Source organism: Cotesia typhae, unplaced genomic scaffold (genome assembly GCF_013202065.1).
Source record: "Cotesia typhae breed Kobodo isofemale line unplaced genomic scaffold, CoteBio_Ctyphae contig_5, whole genome shotgun sequence".
NCBI lineage: Eukaryota > Metazoa > Arthropoda > Insecta > Hymenoptera > Braconidae > Cotesia > Cotesia typhae.
This window is the reverse complement of record NW_027423757.1, coordinates 5,493,950-5,512,933: the sequence shown is the minus strand read 5'-3', so window position 1 is coordinate 5,512,933 and position 18,984 is coordinate 5,493,950. Positions and strand designations below refer to the sequence as shown.

At 30.2% G+C, this 18,984-nt stretch overlaps 2 protein-coding genes across 17 annotated transcripts in view; one reads left to right on the top strand and one right to left on the bottom strand.

Annotated features, from left to right (window-relative positions):
- LOC141531521 (disks large 1 tumor suppressor protein-like) overlaps positions 1-18,984 on the bottom strand; it is a 309,925-nt gene that overhangs the window by 26,000 nt on the left and 264,941 nt on the right. For all 14 annotated transcript variants that reach the window (XM_074249400.1, XM_074249401.1, XM_074249405.1 and 11 more), the window contains 3 exons: positions 17,132-17,344; positions 14,642-14,792; positions 13,764-13,896 (listed from right to left, as the gene is read on the bottom strand). In XM_074249400.1, coding sequence (XP_074105501.1) covers positions 13,764-13,896; positions 14,642-14,792; positions 17,132-17,344 — 497 coding nt within the window. The remainder of the gene's footprint in view (positions 1-13,763; positions 13,897-14,641; positions 14,793-17,131; positions 17,345-18,984) is intronic.
- On the top strand, positions 1,929-8,545 carry LOC141531531 (uncharacterized). Of its 3 annotated transcripts, XM_074249421.1 has the most exons (3): positions 5,522-5,961; positions 7,994-8,167; positions 8,235-8,545. In XM_074249421.1, exons 1-3 carry the CDS (start codon positions 5,827-5,829, stop codon positions 8,271-8,273), a joined length of 348 nt encoding a protein of 115 aa, XP_074105522.1. In that variant the 5' UTR covers positions 5,522-5,826; the 3' UTR covers positions 8,274-8,545. The 3 variants fall into 3 exon arrangements, with proteins under 3 accessions (XP_074105523.1, XP_074105522.1, XP_074105520.1); XM_074249422.1 differs by lacking the exon at positions 5,522-5,961 and adding an exon at positions 1,929-1,991 and having other exon boundaries at positions 7,994-8,545; XM_074249419.1 differs by having other exon boundaries at positions 7,994-8,545.

The following is an 18,984-nucleotide window of genomic DNA, read 5'->3' as shown; positions in this document are numbered from 1 at the left end:
TAATTCAAGTAATAAAATAAAATAAAATGAGAATGGGATATGTTTAAATGAAATTGAATACGGTTGATTTAAATAACGAGTACGAAATTGTAGGGCAATATATTTTATCAGAGGGAGCCCTAGGGTTCAATTAACGATAAATAGTAAATAAACGATAAGATAAATCTACAGATAATTAAATGTATATATATATTAGAGAAATGTCTCTGGTAACTAATTACAAATAGGAAGCTCTGCGAAATATCATTAGATAGTATGGAACGTCGGATTAACCACTAAAAGACACGCTTTACAGCATCACAGTTTAGTTTACTCTCAACTATCAAGCTCGATTGAATTATCTCAGCTATACTATATCGCTCTATATGTATATGCATACGATATATTTAGTTTCTGCACAGACTTGACTCCGGGGTATATCCTACTGTACCGTGTACCGTACACCGTATAGTACTTACAACTCTTGTTCCAGGAAAATAAACTGTATCACGTGGTTCATTGAACGTGAAAGTATTTAAACACGTGAAAGAGGAAATAACTGCATAACGTAACATGTCCCCGGGCTTTCCTGGAATTTCTCGCTTATGACTCAGCCAATGAGTATCGGCTCCTATATTACTAACTATACATAATACACAGGCTTATTATTTTATTTTATTTTATTATACTGTACAATACCACTACCTTCTATTTATGAATTGCGCTTACTAATCACTAAGCTATTTTAATTTTTATTTCTTACCCATTTTTCTGGCTATTAATATTTATTAATTCTTTATTACTCACCTGAAACAGAAATATTTAATATAACATTATTTTTTTTTTGCATAAAAATTTATTATTGTTATTTTTAATAGAATATTTAATATTATAATATCGTATAAGCCATGATAATATATTTTCGAAATAATTATTTTCTGGATAGATATCATGAATAATTTAATAATATCAGTAATTTATTTTATCAAAGAGGAACAAAATTCCGATGTATTAAAACAAAAATGATTTTCAGTAAATTAATGTGGATAATTTCAATTAAATATTAATTACTCTATGGTTAATTCTTAAAAAAAAAAAAAAAAAAAAAAAACCTGAATATTCATTTGCGCTTATATTATTTGTTTATTCGAAATAATTATAACGATGAATAATTTTACATTACAAATCAGCTATTTCAATCAAAATTTTATTTTCTGAATTATTTGAACCACGAAAATTGATCAAATCAGAAATATTATTGTAATAATAATAATAATAAATCATAACTTATAACTCGTGCCAATAAAAACAAAAAATTTATTGTTACACAAGATCTTATTTGCAGAGACTTTGTTCAACGTGGGATATTTATTCTCATGAGACTTGAGACGTTAGAACACGAGTCTAGCTGTTGGGGGTTGACTGGGTTATTTGCATGGCTGACGAAAGCAACTGGGATTCGAACACTACTCTCCGTTCCTTATTCCACACTAGAACTAACATACATCTAAAATGTATACAAACATAATATGGAACATTTCGTACAATGTGTTATATACACAACTTGTGTTATCTTATATACACAACTATAATGTGTCTATACTGCAAAGTAAGGAATTGTTGAGAATATCGTAAACGGGATAGAAGAGAAGTAAAGGAGAATGTGTCAAATTCCCGCGGGAGTTTCTTGCACGGCATCATTTCTGTCGCTTGGTCCGACTGGCATTATCTAAACTCATAGCTCACGTTTATATCACACAAGCATCAACGCTCAGCTATCTCCAAAGCCCGCTACTCAGTCACATATGTACCAAAGTAGATATTTTAACGTTTACTGTGACATTTTACTTGGATATTTACCAGATAGATGAATGCCATTGTCAGAAATAAACCGAGACTTATCTTATATACTTTTACTCTCACTCTTACTTTAGCTGTCACACGCCGATATGCACGTTCACGCGAGCCTGTGTAAACCACTATTTATCTATTGTGAAGGAAAAGAACACGCTGTAAGTACATTTCAATTTTCAATTTCAATATTAATACATATATATCTATAGTTCATGTGGTATTGAAGGTATGTTATCGAAAAAATGTCAAGTCGATTTAACTTGTCGTAGACATAACTGTATTAATGTATACGGATAGGGAGGAACATGTATATTTATGAATTTCGAGCTACTATCGAGGAGCAACCTATTAACGCGAAATAGGCTCATGGTGTCTACATGTACATATGTATGCATTGACGTACTATCTGCGTATGTATATCTATATATACAAGCAAGGCATGGCATATTCAGGGAGCAGAATGCAAGAGAAACTTCCTGCGAGACTCAATGAATATTGTATAGATAATCGATGTACGCCTCGAGACCAATATCGATTTGCCGATCTTATATTATAGTCTCTGGATATCTGCTCACATGTGTGCTGTGTACACATCACACATGTATGCATGCAACCGCAATTTCGGATTTCGGAGACGGAAATTGCGCGATGTGGATGGATCTTTTAGTGGTAAATTGCATCCACAAATCTTAAATTTTTTTTCACGGTAATATATCGCACTATTGAATTGACACGTCAGAATTATAGATTAGATTCGACGGAGCTTAATGTCAGAGCGAAATGGATTAATTTATTGGATGCTCATCATTTTAGCTGAATTATTTGATACATTTTTGCGCAAATTGTGTTTAATGAGGAGAGATGTTTTTTAAATTGGTAATACTATTAAAATTATATAGATACAATTTATTACCAAGAATATTTTAAATGAAAATTAAAATTCAATGATTTAATTATTTTTAATTCAATTAAAATTTAATTTATTCAATGATAGTTAATTTAATGTGGAATCAAATTTAAATTACAAATAATTTTTGAATGTCAAACTAAAACTGAAATAAAGAGTTATTTTTTAGACATGCCTAATCGAAAAAACTAGGAAACTAATAATAGTCATTATATAGACATCATAAAATTTTATCACTCAGTTGACATTTTAATATATTAAAAAAAAAAAAAAAAAAAAAAAAAAAAAAAAAAAAATTAACTTAATTTGAGAGCAGAATTTTTTTACTTAATTCAAGATGATCAAACTCTTGAAAATGATATTCTTGGTTCAAGAATTTATTTCTTAAATCCAATTAATTTTTTTATCATAAAATAATTTTTCTTTACAAATCTTTTCTTTTATAATTTTATTTAAATGAATAAAACGCTATAATTCTATCGTTGATTGAATAATTTGATATTTTTTATGTTCAATAGATTCATAATTACGATGATAAAGGTATCCAAATTTAAACTCAAGCCCAGCGATTGACAGCTAGTAATTGAATAAAATTTCATTCAAATATATTTTTATGATGATTATGATAATGATTGTTTTTGCAGCTAACAGCATTAAAATTTGTGTATTTGTTTCATAAATAAAAGAGAAAACAGTGATGAAAAGGGAACTGATGAATGAAAAAATATGTGATTCATTTTTACGATCAATATACCAGCGTAATTCATCCGTAAATGACCCGATTGTGTTTCTGACGATACCATGGGACAGTAAAGTCTAGTGCAGTGTAGTAGTGTCGTACATAGAATAACTATAGGGTATCTAAAACCGAGGGTATCGTAAAATAAATGGGAATTCGTCGTTAATGCCAAATCCGCGGTATCGTTAGTTCCAATGGACGTTGTTGTACGTCGATGTAAACATATGGTATGTTTGTATGCCCATCCAATGTTCTCGCTAACAGTGTGAATATTCTCTCCTAGAGCCGCCTAGTATCTGCTACTCGATTTTAGTGCGCGATAACGCGATACCTGGTGATGATGCCATAGAATCCAACCAACCATCCAACCAATTTCTTCAATATACTCGTGTATTTTCATTTCATCGGACACACCTTCCGTTACTTGATGCTGCATTTAATACCAGCCTACTACATACACACCACTGCAAAACAGCTTCCATCTTGTCTCGTCTCATCTTGTCTATTTTCGATAAACTCGATGTTTAGTTTGCAGTTTATAGCTCATAGTTTACAGTTTATAGCTTACAGTCAATAGTCTTCCGGAGAAGACTTTATAAGCTCATCGCATTATATCGCGAATACTTAAAGCTAAGACTACCAGTCCGGAGAATCTTTGGCATCCGAAGCCCGAGATGGCACGTCACTTATGCCGATCGAATTCTCACCCGCGATCCGATTAAATTTTTGGGATTCATTGGTCATAGAAAATTTTTAGCTCAACCAAAGCCGAATGAAACATTTTTTTTTCTGTTCTTTGGTAAATATGTAAAGCTTTGAACTCATATTTTCAATTACATTTTTCGCTACGAATGTATTTATTTTTGTGACGTGAATAAATGAATAAAAATTGAAACCACTGTTCGATAAAACAAAGTGATAATAAATAAACGCTGTTATTCAATTAAAACATATTTATCTTTTATTCGTTTCGCTTCAATGAAACGATTGCGAATAAATATTTTCTAGGTAAAATATATTTTAAAATATTTATCAAAAATTATTTTTTATTTTTTTTTTTTTTTTTTTTACCTGATATTTTATTAAAGTAAATATGTCTAGCACTCTCTACGATATTTCATTGGGAAAAAGATTTTCTGTCAGCCTGTCAATCTACATTGATATTTCATAATAATGCAATGGAGAAAATGAGTTTGAAATTGACAAGTGAAAATTTAAATTATTTACCGTCGATCATTTTCAGTATTTAATATCTCATTATCATTATCACCATTGTTATTATTATTATTGTTACTATGACTGTTATTATAATCATTTTAAAACAAACCCTAGTTTATTTATCTAAAGATTTTATTTTTCGTTAATGTTTTTTTTTTTTTTTTTTTCATTATAATGAAATCGTCCGGACCACCAGCAGAGAAACTCGAAATAAACCGTATAAATTTGTGCGCACGTGTACGGCATAGCTCGGTCTACTGGCGTTACGTCGAGACTTCCTCTAGACTTTCCTTAACTTAACTTTTTTCTTATTTTTCCATAATAATAACTAGCGTTGGTTGTGAACGCCGATGCAAGAAAAAATACATAAAGAACATAACTAACGACAACGTTCACCGTATAATATCTAAAAATTTAAAATAAAAGTAGCCGAGATGTTTCTTAAAAAAAAAAAAAAAAATAATAAAATAAAATTTTAATACAAAATAAAAATTGTACATTATTTTCCGTCTCAAATTCAAGTCGGTAGATTATTAACTCGGAAAAATTTATCCGCATAATTTATGCGTCCTATACGTATACTTTATTTATTACTCGCGCATCTTATACTTATGCTTACGTACAAACATTCAGCAGGTGTTTTGAACGACTATTTTCTGTGCATCCGGTTTAATAGTAAACATAATTCACTCGAATTTCATAAAATAAAAATTTTATGTACAAAATAATCTTATCACAAAAACTTATATTAAAGCAAATTGAGTAATTGTATTATTAGTTCGGAGTGTAACATTAAATTAACTTGAATATAATATTACCTAAATCAGTAAATCCATGTAAAAAATTTTATTCACTTAGTTAAAAATTAACAACATACGGCACTTAACAATATTGATTGAATAAATCGATAATAACAATAATTAACATAATAACAGTAAGGGAAAAGCTAAAAATGAATAGTTAGTGTGTAGAGTCTTTTAAAGCAATTGACAATGTTTCGTGATTGCCTCGCAATGGAATACTAAGTCGAATAGAAATAAGTGTGTAAAGCAGTAGGAGAACCTTCCTTCCCATCATTGTATACATATATATTTATTTAGATGTAGATATAGATATACGTGTACGTATTATGTGCAGAAGAGTGAGTCACACTCGTGACACAACAACTAACGACGTACAGACGTGTCATATGATTACCAATGCGATGGTTACTCGCTCGGACTTGGACGGAATACCAGATAACATACTGAAGTTACGGGTTGAGGTATTTTACCTTTACTTTACTATTTTATTTTCCCATACATAACACTTACACTAGGCTACACAAGGAAAAGCGATTCAACCGAATAGAAGCTACCTCTGGGCGACTAAACCTTGTTATGTATAACATATAAGATTGACTTGAGCTGAAAATTTCCTGAGTAACGTTCCGTTTGAATAGCCACTTGCGCTTGTAATCTGTACAGTAGGTACATAGGTGTACTGTTTAAAGGTGAAGAGAACCGAAGAAAGAGATTGGCAAGAGAAGAGGCTAATTGTATTTAACTCTCCGTTTGAATTTACACGTCGTTTAAGTGGAAGTCGATGACATATACATATAAACGTGGCAATTTAGCTACTGGTAAGAGTCTCTTGACTTTTGACTCACTCCAAGCTCATTGATACACAATTTAACTGTATTTTCTGCATATGCTGGGTTTGAAGCCGAGCTGAAGAGGTAGTTTGCTGGGTTGGGTCAAACGCCAGTGTACTAGTTGTAATACCATAAGAGTTTCAAATCCAAATACCAGTTGCCCTGAGTTAATTCGAGTAAAAGTAATTCTGTACATATTAGGATTAAGTTTAACCGTCGCTAAGCTTAAATGTTAAAACTAAATTCGTTTTCATGTGCTTTAATTATCGATTAACTGAATGAGTGTTAACTTAAATTTAAAATGTGGTTGATTATGGAAAAATAATGATAATAATAATAATTTTATTAAAAATTCAAGAATCTTGATTTGTAAAATCTTGTTAGAGTGACTCAATAATAACTCAGTTATCAGATTAAGTAATCAAAAAATTATTTACACAACTCAACTTTATTGTTATCTTTAATATCAAATATGGAGTAAAACTTTTCATTATCCTAATTTAAAATATTTTGATATGTAATTTAGTGAATGAATATCCATGAGCATACCAATCTTTTTTTATGCAAATTTTAAAATGAGTCATAATTAATGGAATGATGAGTGATTTAATTATCGTTATTTAGTTTTACTCATCTCGGTCACCATTACTACTTATAAGATAATGAAGTTATGAATAAATAAATAACAATTTTACTATTCAAAAAAACAACGATATTATTTTCTCGGTATAATATTATTAGTAAATGGAAATTGCTATAAAATATTTATCTTCTACTCTGTAACAATATTGTTTGTTTCTGAATTTTAAATGAAAATAATGTATAAAGAGAGAAGCGTAATTAAAATTTTTAAATAATGTAAATTATGAATACTGACAAACTGTTAAAGAGTAAATGAAAGCGTAATGGTAGATAAGATATATAATAGTTGAGAGTAAACAAAGTTTTCATCTAACGGTGAAGCTGCGTCAATGACCCGAATAACTTTTTCAATAGAAAGCGATGTTAACTGTCGTTGCTTGTATTCATATGAAACGAGAAGCTATAAATATAGATATATCTATTTATAATATATATGTATGTATGTATATATGTTTAAGTTCTCTTCATCAGCGCGAATTCTGGCAGCAAGAGAGCTGCTGTGCTTTTACTTCTATAACCAGTGGCTAGAACCGTTGACTAACTTCCTGAATCAGTGCCTTGCTGTGTCCTATGAAAGGATCTCATTCGCTCATTTTCCTTTGCCTCTTTGTCTCTTTACTGTGCATGAATTATATGTACGGAGTATGGTTGTAGTATCAGACAACCTAGTAACACCAAATTATCTAATGTAATTCCACTTTTGCCTCAAGGGATGAACGGTTTTGTACAAAATAAAACATTTATACGAGCTTATTTTATTCTTTCTATATATTTTTTTTTTATTTATTTTTAACTCATTAGATCTTGTATTTAAAAAATATCACGGAAGAAATAATTAAATCTAACTAACTGTTGTCTGTTGTTTTGTTTGTCACTTTTCACAAAGCACTCTTGTTTATTACCTCATTTTAATTTAGTTTAGTTTATTTCGTTATTATAGAGCACAATACTGAAATTTTGGGTATCAAAAGTTTAATTAAGATCAATAAATTTATTTTACGTTCTTTTAACGCCTCGATAGATTCGATCCACAAAGTTTTACGAGCAGACTCTGAAAGATCTGCTTAAATACACTCGACGAGGAAGTAAAGAAATAAAAGAAAACGAAAATAAAGAGGAAGAGGAAGACGAGGTAGAAAAAAATAAGGAAGAGGAACAGGAAAGGATAAGTAGTTTGAGAAAAAGAATGGAAAATGTAGATATAGAAGAAGAAACTCAAGAAAATGAAAGACAAGAAATGATGAAAATTATTCGTATTTCAGGAACATCATAAGGTAAAAAGAGAACAGAAGAACAGATGAAATAAACTTGTCGAGCGAGTAACGAGGATGAATGAATTTTGCACAAGTTATTCCGTGAGGAAATTTCAGCGTCAAGTCATGAGAAGAAAATTGTGAGATCTGCGTTTAATTTATCTTGTCTGATTCTACCTAGAGTTACTTTTAATTGGAAAAAAATAGTCATTTTTTTTATGATTTGAATATAAAATATTAAATAATGTGTTCCTATTTTTATTTTTATTACAATTTTTGTTTATATAAAAAGTATTTAGGTGTTTCTGTTCTGCAGTTGATATTCAGGAGTGAAAAAATTTTCATAAATGGTTATGTCAGTCTATGTATGAGAATAATAAAATAATTTATTATAATTTTTTATTTATTGTTATTCGAGAAATTTGGAAGCCAATTAATGGGTAATATCAAACAAAAATTGGTTTAAGGATTGATTTAACTAAAAATCAGTATGAGATAAGCTTCTTAAGAGGCTAAAAAAAATAACTTTTAAACCTTTGGTCGAAAAATCGTTTTTTTTTTTAGCTTTTAAAAATGTTTACTTTTGAAGCAATTAAATGTTCGTTAATTTACAATTCCTCTCTTTTTTTATTCAATTGTATTACAAATTACAATGTGTAATGCGTAAAATTTTTTTATAGTTGTTAAGATGTTAATTATTATAATTATTAAGATGTTAATCTTTATTTGGACGAAAAAATAACTTCAACAAACCTTATTAAATCCCGAAAAATTGTATATCAGCATATATGATCATATTACGACTGATATAAGTATATTAGGACATAAATGGTCGCATTAAAAATTTTCTCACTGGTAACTTTTTCAGTACTGCTATTTTTACCAATCGTGATTGTAACATAATCTAAATTTGTACTAAAAACTTTCAATATCGACTTGAGCAGTTGTTCCATCGTCTACTTAATTAAACCTTTGATAGTGTATCACATCATTCACGCATGCTGATAAACTTTTCAGAAGCGTATATTTATGATAATATTAAGGTAAACAACTAAAGAGCTTCTTACAAGCAGAGATAGAAGCCGGCGTATTGCTATCAAATACTAGTAATTGCTCCTTATCCTCTTTGCCTATTACGTCATATTCTGCGGCATACTTATACGACAGTTAATGAACTGTTCTCCATATTAACGAGGACCGCGATAACCGCACAATTGAAAGCCTTCGTTTCAGGTATCAAAGCACATTGATTATAATCCCGTCAATAACTCCTCTACACTCTCTAGATTAAAGGTTTATCGACTATCGGCTCGTTTGTCTTTTGTCTTGTTATCCTAACGCTTACAAACCAGGTTTGTGTACTCCCATTAAATTAACAACTTCATTTTTTCTCACTACATTTTCTCTCGGATAATTATCCACTCAAATTACAAGTAATTATAACAATTTTTTTCACTCTGAAATCATAATTAATTCTAATTAAGACTAAAATATTTAAATTACTGGAATTATTTTCATACTTTATTACTACTTTTTTTTATTATCGCGGACATTGTATTAGAATAAAAAAAAAAAATCCAGCTTCTGTTCTAAGTAATTCGATAAAACAAATTGCCCTGAGAAGTATTCAAATCAAACAATGCAATTAAACCGCCGTAATTAATTAAAAGTATTCAAAGTTTCCGGTGTATCTGATGATTACTTAATCCCAGTTACTTTCATTGTTTATAAATGTACTTGTCAAGGCCGGCGTGTGCTATTAAATAATATCCCATCAGCTTCCAGTTTCATTACTTTATTTTTTTATACAATCATATTCTATTTGAATTATATAATAGAGATTTATTGTTTTTTTTGTTAACACTAAACTTATTACCGAGTACAATAGCGTCAGCGTTAAGAAAATATCTTAAGTAAAAATTGTATTTGTCGAGTTTTAAATTGTCGCTGTGTCAGCGTCAGACAATTCCGGTTAAAATATCTACATATATATCTATATCTGTGTGAATGTTATGTAAATCTATGGGTATGAACTCTTCTTAGCATAAATGATTTTTTAGATTTTTTCTAGAGTTTACATTCTGAGCTAGATTCCCCGGAATAGTAATTTCACGTAGCTCACCGTCAAACAGAAACGTGAGCCCAGAAAAAATTAAATTTTCCATCTCCTTTTCTACATATGCTTCAGTACGTGTCGGATAACTTTGCTACGGATGACAATGTGACCAGTGGATGAAAAGGGCTAAAGGATTTTAAGTATCCTCACTCACATTTTTCATTTTCTCTTTTTATGTATACGTAATTAAATACCCTGGTTTTTATTTCCTAATTTTTTAGATTTTTTGCTGCATAGCACTATACTTTTTCTCTTCTTTCTGTTCACATTAAACAAGAATGTCGAGAGTCGACAGTCAAGAGAAGAAAAGAGTTGAGAGCCAAAGTTTTTGGTTTCTATTCAAAGGAAAAATGAACTCTATAAAATGTTGGAATAAATTACAAATCCATTGTTGAGAATAAAAAATTTAGAAATAATTTATCAGGTGAATCAATCATTGAGAGTATGTTATATTTTTTTGGTCTCGTGACAGAACGCTGTGCATGTTGCCTGACCCTGGCCTACTGCATCTGAAAGCGGGATTATATATGTTCCGAACAGACGTACCCGTGCCAAGAAGTTCCTCCGTCTTCTCTCCCTTATAATATCCAGCACATGCACATGCACATTTAACACTGCACACTGCATTGGCCTCTACTCTACTCACCGCTGATATAATGTACTACTGAGTACACACAAGTACTAAGAAAGTTCAAGTGCTACAAGCATTGAACATACTTATGATTTTGAGTGCCTACTTGGACCACATTATGCTCTCTGTTGATAAGGACCACATAGTCGGAATATTACGTTCCTTCATTCTTCTTTAACTTTTTTATTATTTTTGTTGAATCCGAGGAAAAATGTAAATAAAAATAATTTATAAATTTAACTCTTGCATTTTATGATATTAACTTATATTGAAGCCGTATTTTTTTACTGTTGGCACTCAAAAAAAAATATTTTTTGTAATTTTTCTTGAAATACACTAAAAGAAATTTTATTTTATTTTCTTTACCTTTTTAATGTTTTAAATTTTGTTCGATATTTTACCAGCAACTGGCTAAAGAAGGATTTTTAATTTTCATACAACAATAACAAAATTGCATATTACTTAACTGATTTTTGTTGAAAAATAATAATAAAAGTAAAATACTATCTTAAGATTTTCATCACAAAATTTTGTGATTTATGATAAAGATAATAGAAAAAGAAAAAGTAGAATTATTGCGGTAAATTACTATGAAATACCGGTCAATTAATTATGTCGGGAATAAAGTGTCCATAATTTAACTTAAAAGTAATAATAATACCAAAACCATAGATCGTGGGTACCTAGATAACCAGGAAGTTTGTTTAAGCCGTTTGTCCGGGGTTTAGATATGACGTATGAATATCTACGACATGAGTATAGTACTTTCGGCGTATTACGAGAGGGCTGTCATTGGGATTTATTGTTGTTATAATGGCATATGAAAGAGGACATTTATACATGCATACATACATATGTATACATCTAATAAACTTAAAGTCTTTGTCATACATCTTCATGCAACGAAAATTTCATTACTTGAGAAGAATTTCTTCTTTCATACTTTACTGATCAAACAAAATCTTTATTGCGCGCATAAGTAAAAATATTTCGACAAATATCTCAGAGACAAAAGAGATTATTGAAAAATTTATACCTACATATAAATGTTAATAAATATATTTTTTACGATAAAACGTTGATAGTTTTGAGTAATATAAAAAAAATAAGGGAGAAAAATTTTATTCGAAAAAACGTATTTCAAGATCCTACTTAAATCGAATGCTAAAAAAAAAAAAAAAAATAATTTCGTTTAATGGACCGAAGCCTGACGGGGGTTTAACACTTTGCATAAACAATATTTCAAATGTTTTTTATTTTCCATAAAAAGTGTAACCTTTTAGTGTTGGGTTTTTTTTTGCAAGGTTTCATTTTTTTCCTCGTTATTTCATTTCTTATTGCCTCAATAAAAGTTTCAAGACGACGTTGAATTTTTTTTCTTCTGACTTATTATATTAAAGAACATAAATGGGGGTAAAAAATTTCGTTTGAGTATGTACAAACGAGTGCCACTCATTTTTTACAACTCTACCCCGTTTTACTTCTTATTACAAGATAAGCTAATTCTCGCAATAAGAACCTTTTTCTATGAACTGCTGGTACTAGTACTGGTTAACTAAATTATATTATCATTATTATTATAATAATAATTACAAACGTCTGGCGCCTGGTATAACTCTTGAGCAATAAATTTTTAGCTATTAAAATTTAAGTTAAAATCAATACTTAAAAATGACGTTGGAGTTGCAATAAAATAAGGCATAAACCTTCAGATTAATTAGATAAGAACGAAACATTTAAGCCGGTGTGTGCTGGTTACAAAGCAGTGAAAGCTCTAATACTAATACTGAAGAGATTTAGAAATAAAGATTAAGAAGATTCTGGTATTGTGAGGTTTAATTTCTCAATTACAATGACAAGACAACAATAGTGGTTAAGGATATGTGTTGTGCACGTGACTTTAGAGCTCGATGGGGTTAATAGTGAGCGACAGGTCTATGGAAGGATGCACAACTACACTCCGATCAGTATATCGTGTCCGATGCAATGCCTGGTCTATTCGATAAGCCCTTAATCCATTGGCAAGTAGCTCGAGCAGTGGCTAGCTTAATTCCTACCGGCCCTTCTCATGTCCCCTGACCGCCCTCCCTCTTACTATATCTACCGCCAATTCTGATACACATACTGCCAATGTCCAGTCTACCGTATGCATAATTAACTGGACTTTAGATTTCAAATTCTGGTCGATTCGCTTCACTTGAGTCAGTTTTTTTTCTTATTTTACAATCATAGAAAGGTTCTTTTTTTTTTTTATTAATTAATCGATTTGTCAATATCGGAAGAAAATTATTCCGGAAAAAAATTTTTTAATTTATTGTCAATTTCTTTTTTAAATTCATCTTTTGAAATAAATATCATTATGTAATAAATTCATCTAAAAAACTATTTCGATTTTCTTGTGTTAATAGACAAAGTTTTTTTTTTGCAAGTTGATCCTTAAATTTGTATTTTTTATTATTGTTGCAAAATATATTTACTGGGAAAAAATTTTTATATATTTTTTTAAGAAAATTGAAATAGATTGTTGATCAATTTATTATAAAGCCTTAATTTTGTTTTGAATTATGAATTTTAGAAGGAAATTATTAAACTAAATTTTTTTTATTGCACGGGTTTGTAATGATATCACAAAATTGATTTTTTTACAAAAACACATTTATGGTAATAATCTTTATCAAGCTCAGTTGGATGGATCAAGCTCAGCTAAATGGATTTTATAAGCACTAAGGGACCCTCGAAAAGATAATAAATTTTAAATCTCGAAAGAAATAAATAAATATATTAAACTCACCGTGAGATGTCTTCCTGAGATACTGCTCGTGGTGTTACCGCTCCATGGAGTGCCAGGGAGGAAGCATGCCGCGATTCTTGTGAATACGCCAGTGAATTATTTTCCAATGCAGTTACAGAGCCATTTTGTTTACCTTAAGAAATAAGAGCGGAAACAAAAGAAAGTACATTTTAATCAAGCGAAACGTATGTCCTCGGTAATTAAAATAATAGAAAATTAATTTTTAATTTTATGTGAAGCGAGTGACTTTTTTTTAATTCATTTCTTCTATTATTTTTGTGTAATTGAAAAAAATCGTTCCCGATGAATGATGAGTAATTAAAAATAAAGTGATTTTAATTAAAAATTTTTTTTTTTTTTACAATCTCTAAGTGTATATTTGTTTATTCATTTATTCAAATAGGTTCCGTCTAAATTTATAATTTAAAATTTATAATAAATAATATGTACGTTTTTCAGGCGCTGACGTTAAAAATAATAGGGTGTTGTGGCTCGAAGGGGTGAGATTTTAGTTTTTCATGCCAGAGATTCCAAACAAAAGAGAATTGACCGGGTGTACATGCCAAGTAAAGGTGGTTTTATCTCGCGCGGCGTGAAACTTTTATCGAGCGGAAGGCCGTAGACGGTTTCTGGTTTTGAACGTTTCAACTGAAGGCAATGAAAAATTTTCCCTAAAGTTATGTACTTTTCAGAGACTGAGTTTTCTTTTGAGTCTGTATACTTTGTGCAAAACCGGGGTTTGGCGGTGTTGCTGTTACTGGCGGGTTTGGCGTGTGAAAAGCATGCCACGCTGGGTGAAGAAAGTCCCCAGAATAAAAAAATAAAAATATTATAAAAACAACTAAATAAAGTCGTCTAGTTTAGCAACGTGTGCTTACGTGGTTGGGGTGATAGCGAGTGGTCTGATGCCGGCGGTGGCGGAGGCAATACGCCTTCTGGTTTGGCGACCAGCAAAACTACCCTGTCTTGAGTTGCCTTCAAAGTCGCCACTGCTTCTTCGTGTGTTACATTTTCCAAGTTTTTGTCACCCTGTTAACAAATAAACATCATATTTAGTTTAATTAATTTTTTTCTAAGATATTAAAAAATCTAGTCTAATAATTTTTATGAATCGAAAAAAATTTTTTTTTATATTTTTAAAATTTATACATTGAAGAATATTATTTATTCATAAATAATTAAAAACTATTATTGAATATTATATCATTAGTACTGTATGTTTTGACATAATTCTTGTGCCTTCAAATTAAATGAACAGTAATGAAATATTTTTTAATGTTTCTCTCTCAAATCCAACTTCCGCTGTTGATATGACAAAAAATTTTGTTCGATACTTTATGTTCAACGGTAGAAAACCTGACAGACTTGAAGTGAAGGCACACGTTCGAGGTTATGGATACATTCTCATCAAGACCTCGTACTATATCCGGACGCTTTGCTCGGCCGAATAACTAACTTGGTCTTGACAAGAATGCGCTCCATAGCCTCAAACTCGTGACGTCACTTCAAGCCGTTAGAATTTCTATCTTTGCGTATACATATCGAAAATAAATATTGTATACAAAAGTATATTAATTAGTATACCAATTGTAAAACTTGAACAGTAATGAGATGCGGCGGACCTATTCGGTTTAGATTGAGGACCTTTTTTTTAATCCCTCTCTAGGAATGCTTCGTTTTCAAACATATTTGTTTAATTGCTTCATTATCTTGTTTTTTCTCAGTTAAAGAAACATTTTAAAAGATTTTAATTTTTATATTCAAAGTGTTTCTGCATAATCTTAAAATACGAATAAATGATAAAGAAATAGTAAAAAATGTAATACAAAAAAATATTTTCTGTTTTTTCTTTGAGCTAAAATACTCCTTGAAGAAATCAATGTCATTATGTTAACTCGAATAATTATTATAATAACAATAATAAATTTTCTTCATTGTTAAATATTTACTATAAGTCTGCGTGCAATACAGTAGCAACACAGTAGTGTATTTTTTAGCCCGAATTTGCAATGAACAACTAATTACCGCGGTGAATTACTTGCGAGACGACAAGAAGCATCTGGACACGGATGCTACAGGGTAGTTTCGTAGACGGGCTTCTAAAATAATAGAGGTTGAGATAGAAATAGAGATATATCCGAGGAAAAAAAGACGGATAGTTTGTTTGCAAACAAGAAGAAGCAAGAGACCAAGCAAGTAAGTGGTTGGGATCGATAATGGGCTTTCTTATTGCCACTGTCTGAAGTGAGAAGTTCCTTTTGGCGAACGAAAACGCTGGCGCACTAACGGCGGTCATTATTGCGACGTCGTTAGTACACTAGGTTAGTACACCGTAACAAAAAATATAAAAATATATATATATATATATATATATATATATATATATATATATATATATATATATATATATATATATATATATATATGTACATAAAGATAAAAAGGAAGAACAAGAAGAAAGAAAAAAATTTTTCGCTTCCATTCTCATTTGTTACAACGGAAATGCGATTATAAGCCCAACGAATCGCAAACTCGTACTCTTCCGGTCGCACAGGTGGTCATAAACTTTTGACAAACTAATGGAGAATTTAAAGTTTCAACTCGTCATATTATATCAGAGGCTTTTTATTTTTTAGTTTAATTAATTCGTTTAAATTTTTAGTGGATTGTTTTATATATATTTAGGGGAGGGCGCACTTAAAATTTATGGTAATTTAAAATTTATCGGAAAAGTTGTTTGATGGGGATTCGAGAATTGAATAATAAAATATCTATTTGGTTGAAACTGGTGGATTTAGTATTTTATATTTTATTCTATTCTATTTTATAGGAGTTTTTTTTTCTTTTTTTTTTTTTTTTTCATTTGCCCTTTGGATAACAGCGGGAGATCCCAAGGGATGACCAAGATAAATCGGTCTATTGCGAAAACCGAAATACGTGGGGGAGTCGTCAAAGTATAAAATCGCGAAAAGGCTTTCTAGTAGATTGTGCTACGTGCAGACGATGGGTCTTTACCCAAAGCTATCAATTACCGCCACGATGACCTAACTCCACGGCCTAATCTATTTCTCCCATCCGCACTTAACCATCCATTTGTTGCGAACCGCTATAGTAAACACTACGACACTTGTAGAAATATAGATATAAATACGGAAACAGATATAGGCCAGAGAAGTTCAAGTGAGCGAAAAAGAAAAAGGTAAATCTTTTTTTTTCTGACGAACCAATAAAACAGTCCGCCTGTGATAAATTACCGCTTCAAGATTGTTGCTATTTTTTTTACTCGGTTATTAATTGTCATTAAAAACCTTTTTTTTTTTATATTCGAGCAAGAGGCAATTATTAGGCAGAAAGTATATTTAACTTACCAAACTATTTCTGACAGCGACTAATTTGTCACCTACGATGAGTCGTCCGTCAACCTGTGCTGCTCCGCCATCCATAATTTTCGTGACGTAGATTCCATTATCACCGGGTATGTGCTGATTGCCAATACCACCGGCAATACTGAATCCAAGCCCTTTTGACCCTTTTATTAATTCGATTTCTGTCAAATGTAGGTGTCTTCGTCTTCGTACGTACTGAAAATATAAATAAATAGGTTACAGTTACTTTTTAATTCACTTTCATTAGCTTGACATTGATATAAAAAAAAAATAAAATTTATTCAAAAGAAAAATTTTTCAACTGAAAAATTCTTTTTGATTCAAGTAAATTTAATTAAAGAATTTTTGTCATGATATAAGACAATGAAACTCTTAAAAATACGTTATCTATACAATACCATTAATTATTATTTTTAATTAAGTAAAATATTACAATCTAACGTTTCTAGATTTTAACTATAATAAAAATTTTTATAATAAATTTTAATTTAGCAAAATAAAATTCACGGTTTGATAGTAAATTGAATTAAAAAGTAGAAAATATTTTTTAACCAACAAAAAATTTAATTTCAATGTAAAAAAAAAAAGTGTCAGATACATTTTCCGACATTTTTCTAATCAGTTTAATTCTACAAATATTTATCCGTAAAATATTTACAAAAATATAATGGAGCACTTTACGCTTTCTTTACGATAAAATAAACTTTTATAATCATTCTACTTTTATTTTGAAATTGTTAAAAATCACAGAAAATAATTTCCCAATTTATAGTCTAATTCTCTATTATATCATTTTTTTACTTTTTTAAAACTACAATTTATAATTATAAAAATAAATAGATTTTACAAAATTCTAAAGAATAAAAACTAAACGTATTATACGCTTTAATACGCGATGTTTACTTAATTTTATATGGTTGTATGAGCGTAAAAATATCAGTACTAATATAAACGTGTGAGTTTATTTTGTCGAGTAAAAATGAATGTTATTGCAGTATAGAATGTATCTATAAAACATAGATAAATATATTGCGGTGTGTGTCTGTATAAAAGAGTGTAAAAAGACAATGAGCATACAAAAGCAATATCGTGTTTATCGAAATGGATCAATGATTTATATCTAAAGTAATATGTCAGAAAATGTTGTGATATAAAATTGGTTTTTATATGTACGTGTACTCATATATGTGTATGTATATAAGTTAGTATATAGAGTATAGTAGTAATTCACAAAAATCGACGCATCGATTCGTAGCTACGTCAGCCATTTCTTTTCAAATATCACGAGCAGCAGAAAAAAAGTTTACCGGGATAAGGGAGTTGACTGAACAGTCGCGTTCTCCTGAGAGAAAAAAAAAACAAACTCTTAGGGAGTGAAAAAAGCATCACATAGATATATACATATATAAATACATTGATGTACATCGAAAGTAGAAAGACTTTTTCCAATCCAAACAATTCTGGATACAACGGAACGATATATGGCCATTCGATCGAGTCTCTAAACGATAATTGGACATTTAGAAAGAGATCTTACTATTGGACCCTTGACATTCCCAATAGACCCACCCGAGGACTCAATCAATTTACTTTTTTTTCCGAGTTGTGTAAGAATTACTTTTTACGATAATTAACCTCATTTTTATTAAATAAAAAAATCTTTTCTTCTTCTTCTTCTTCTTCTTCTTCTTCTTTTAAGAAAAACTAATAATTGACGTTTAGAAATATTTTTTCTTGAAAAAGTCAAGGATTCAGGGGCATTTACTCCAGAGTAGACCCGCGAGACCATCCTTCATTTCACGTCAGATACAAGAAGTCTTCCGTAAGTCGAGAGA

What these genes read in the sequence shown, in the direction of transcription:
- LOC141531531 (XM_074249419.1), top strand. Translation starts at nt 5,827, where the DNA reads ATGTGCAGAAGAGTGAGTCACACTCGTGACACAACAACTAACGACGTA. An exon ending in TACTGAAGTTACGGGTTGAG is followed by an intron (nt 5,962 to 7,993) that starts GTATTTTACCTT and finishes ACGCCTCGATAG; the next exon opens with ATTCGATCCACAAAGTTTTA.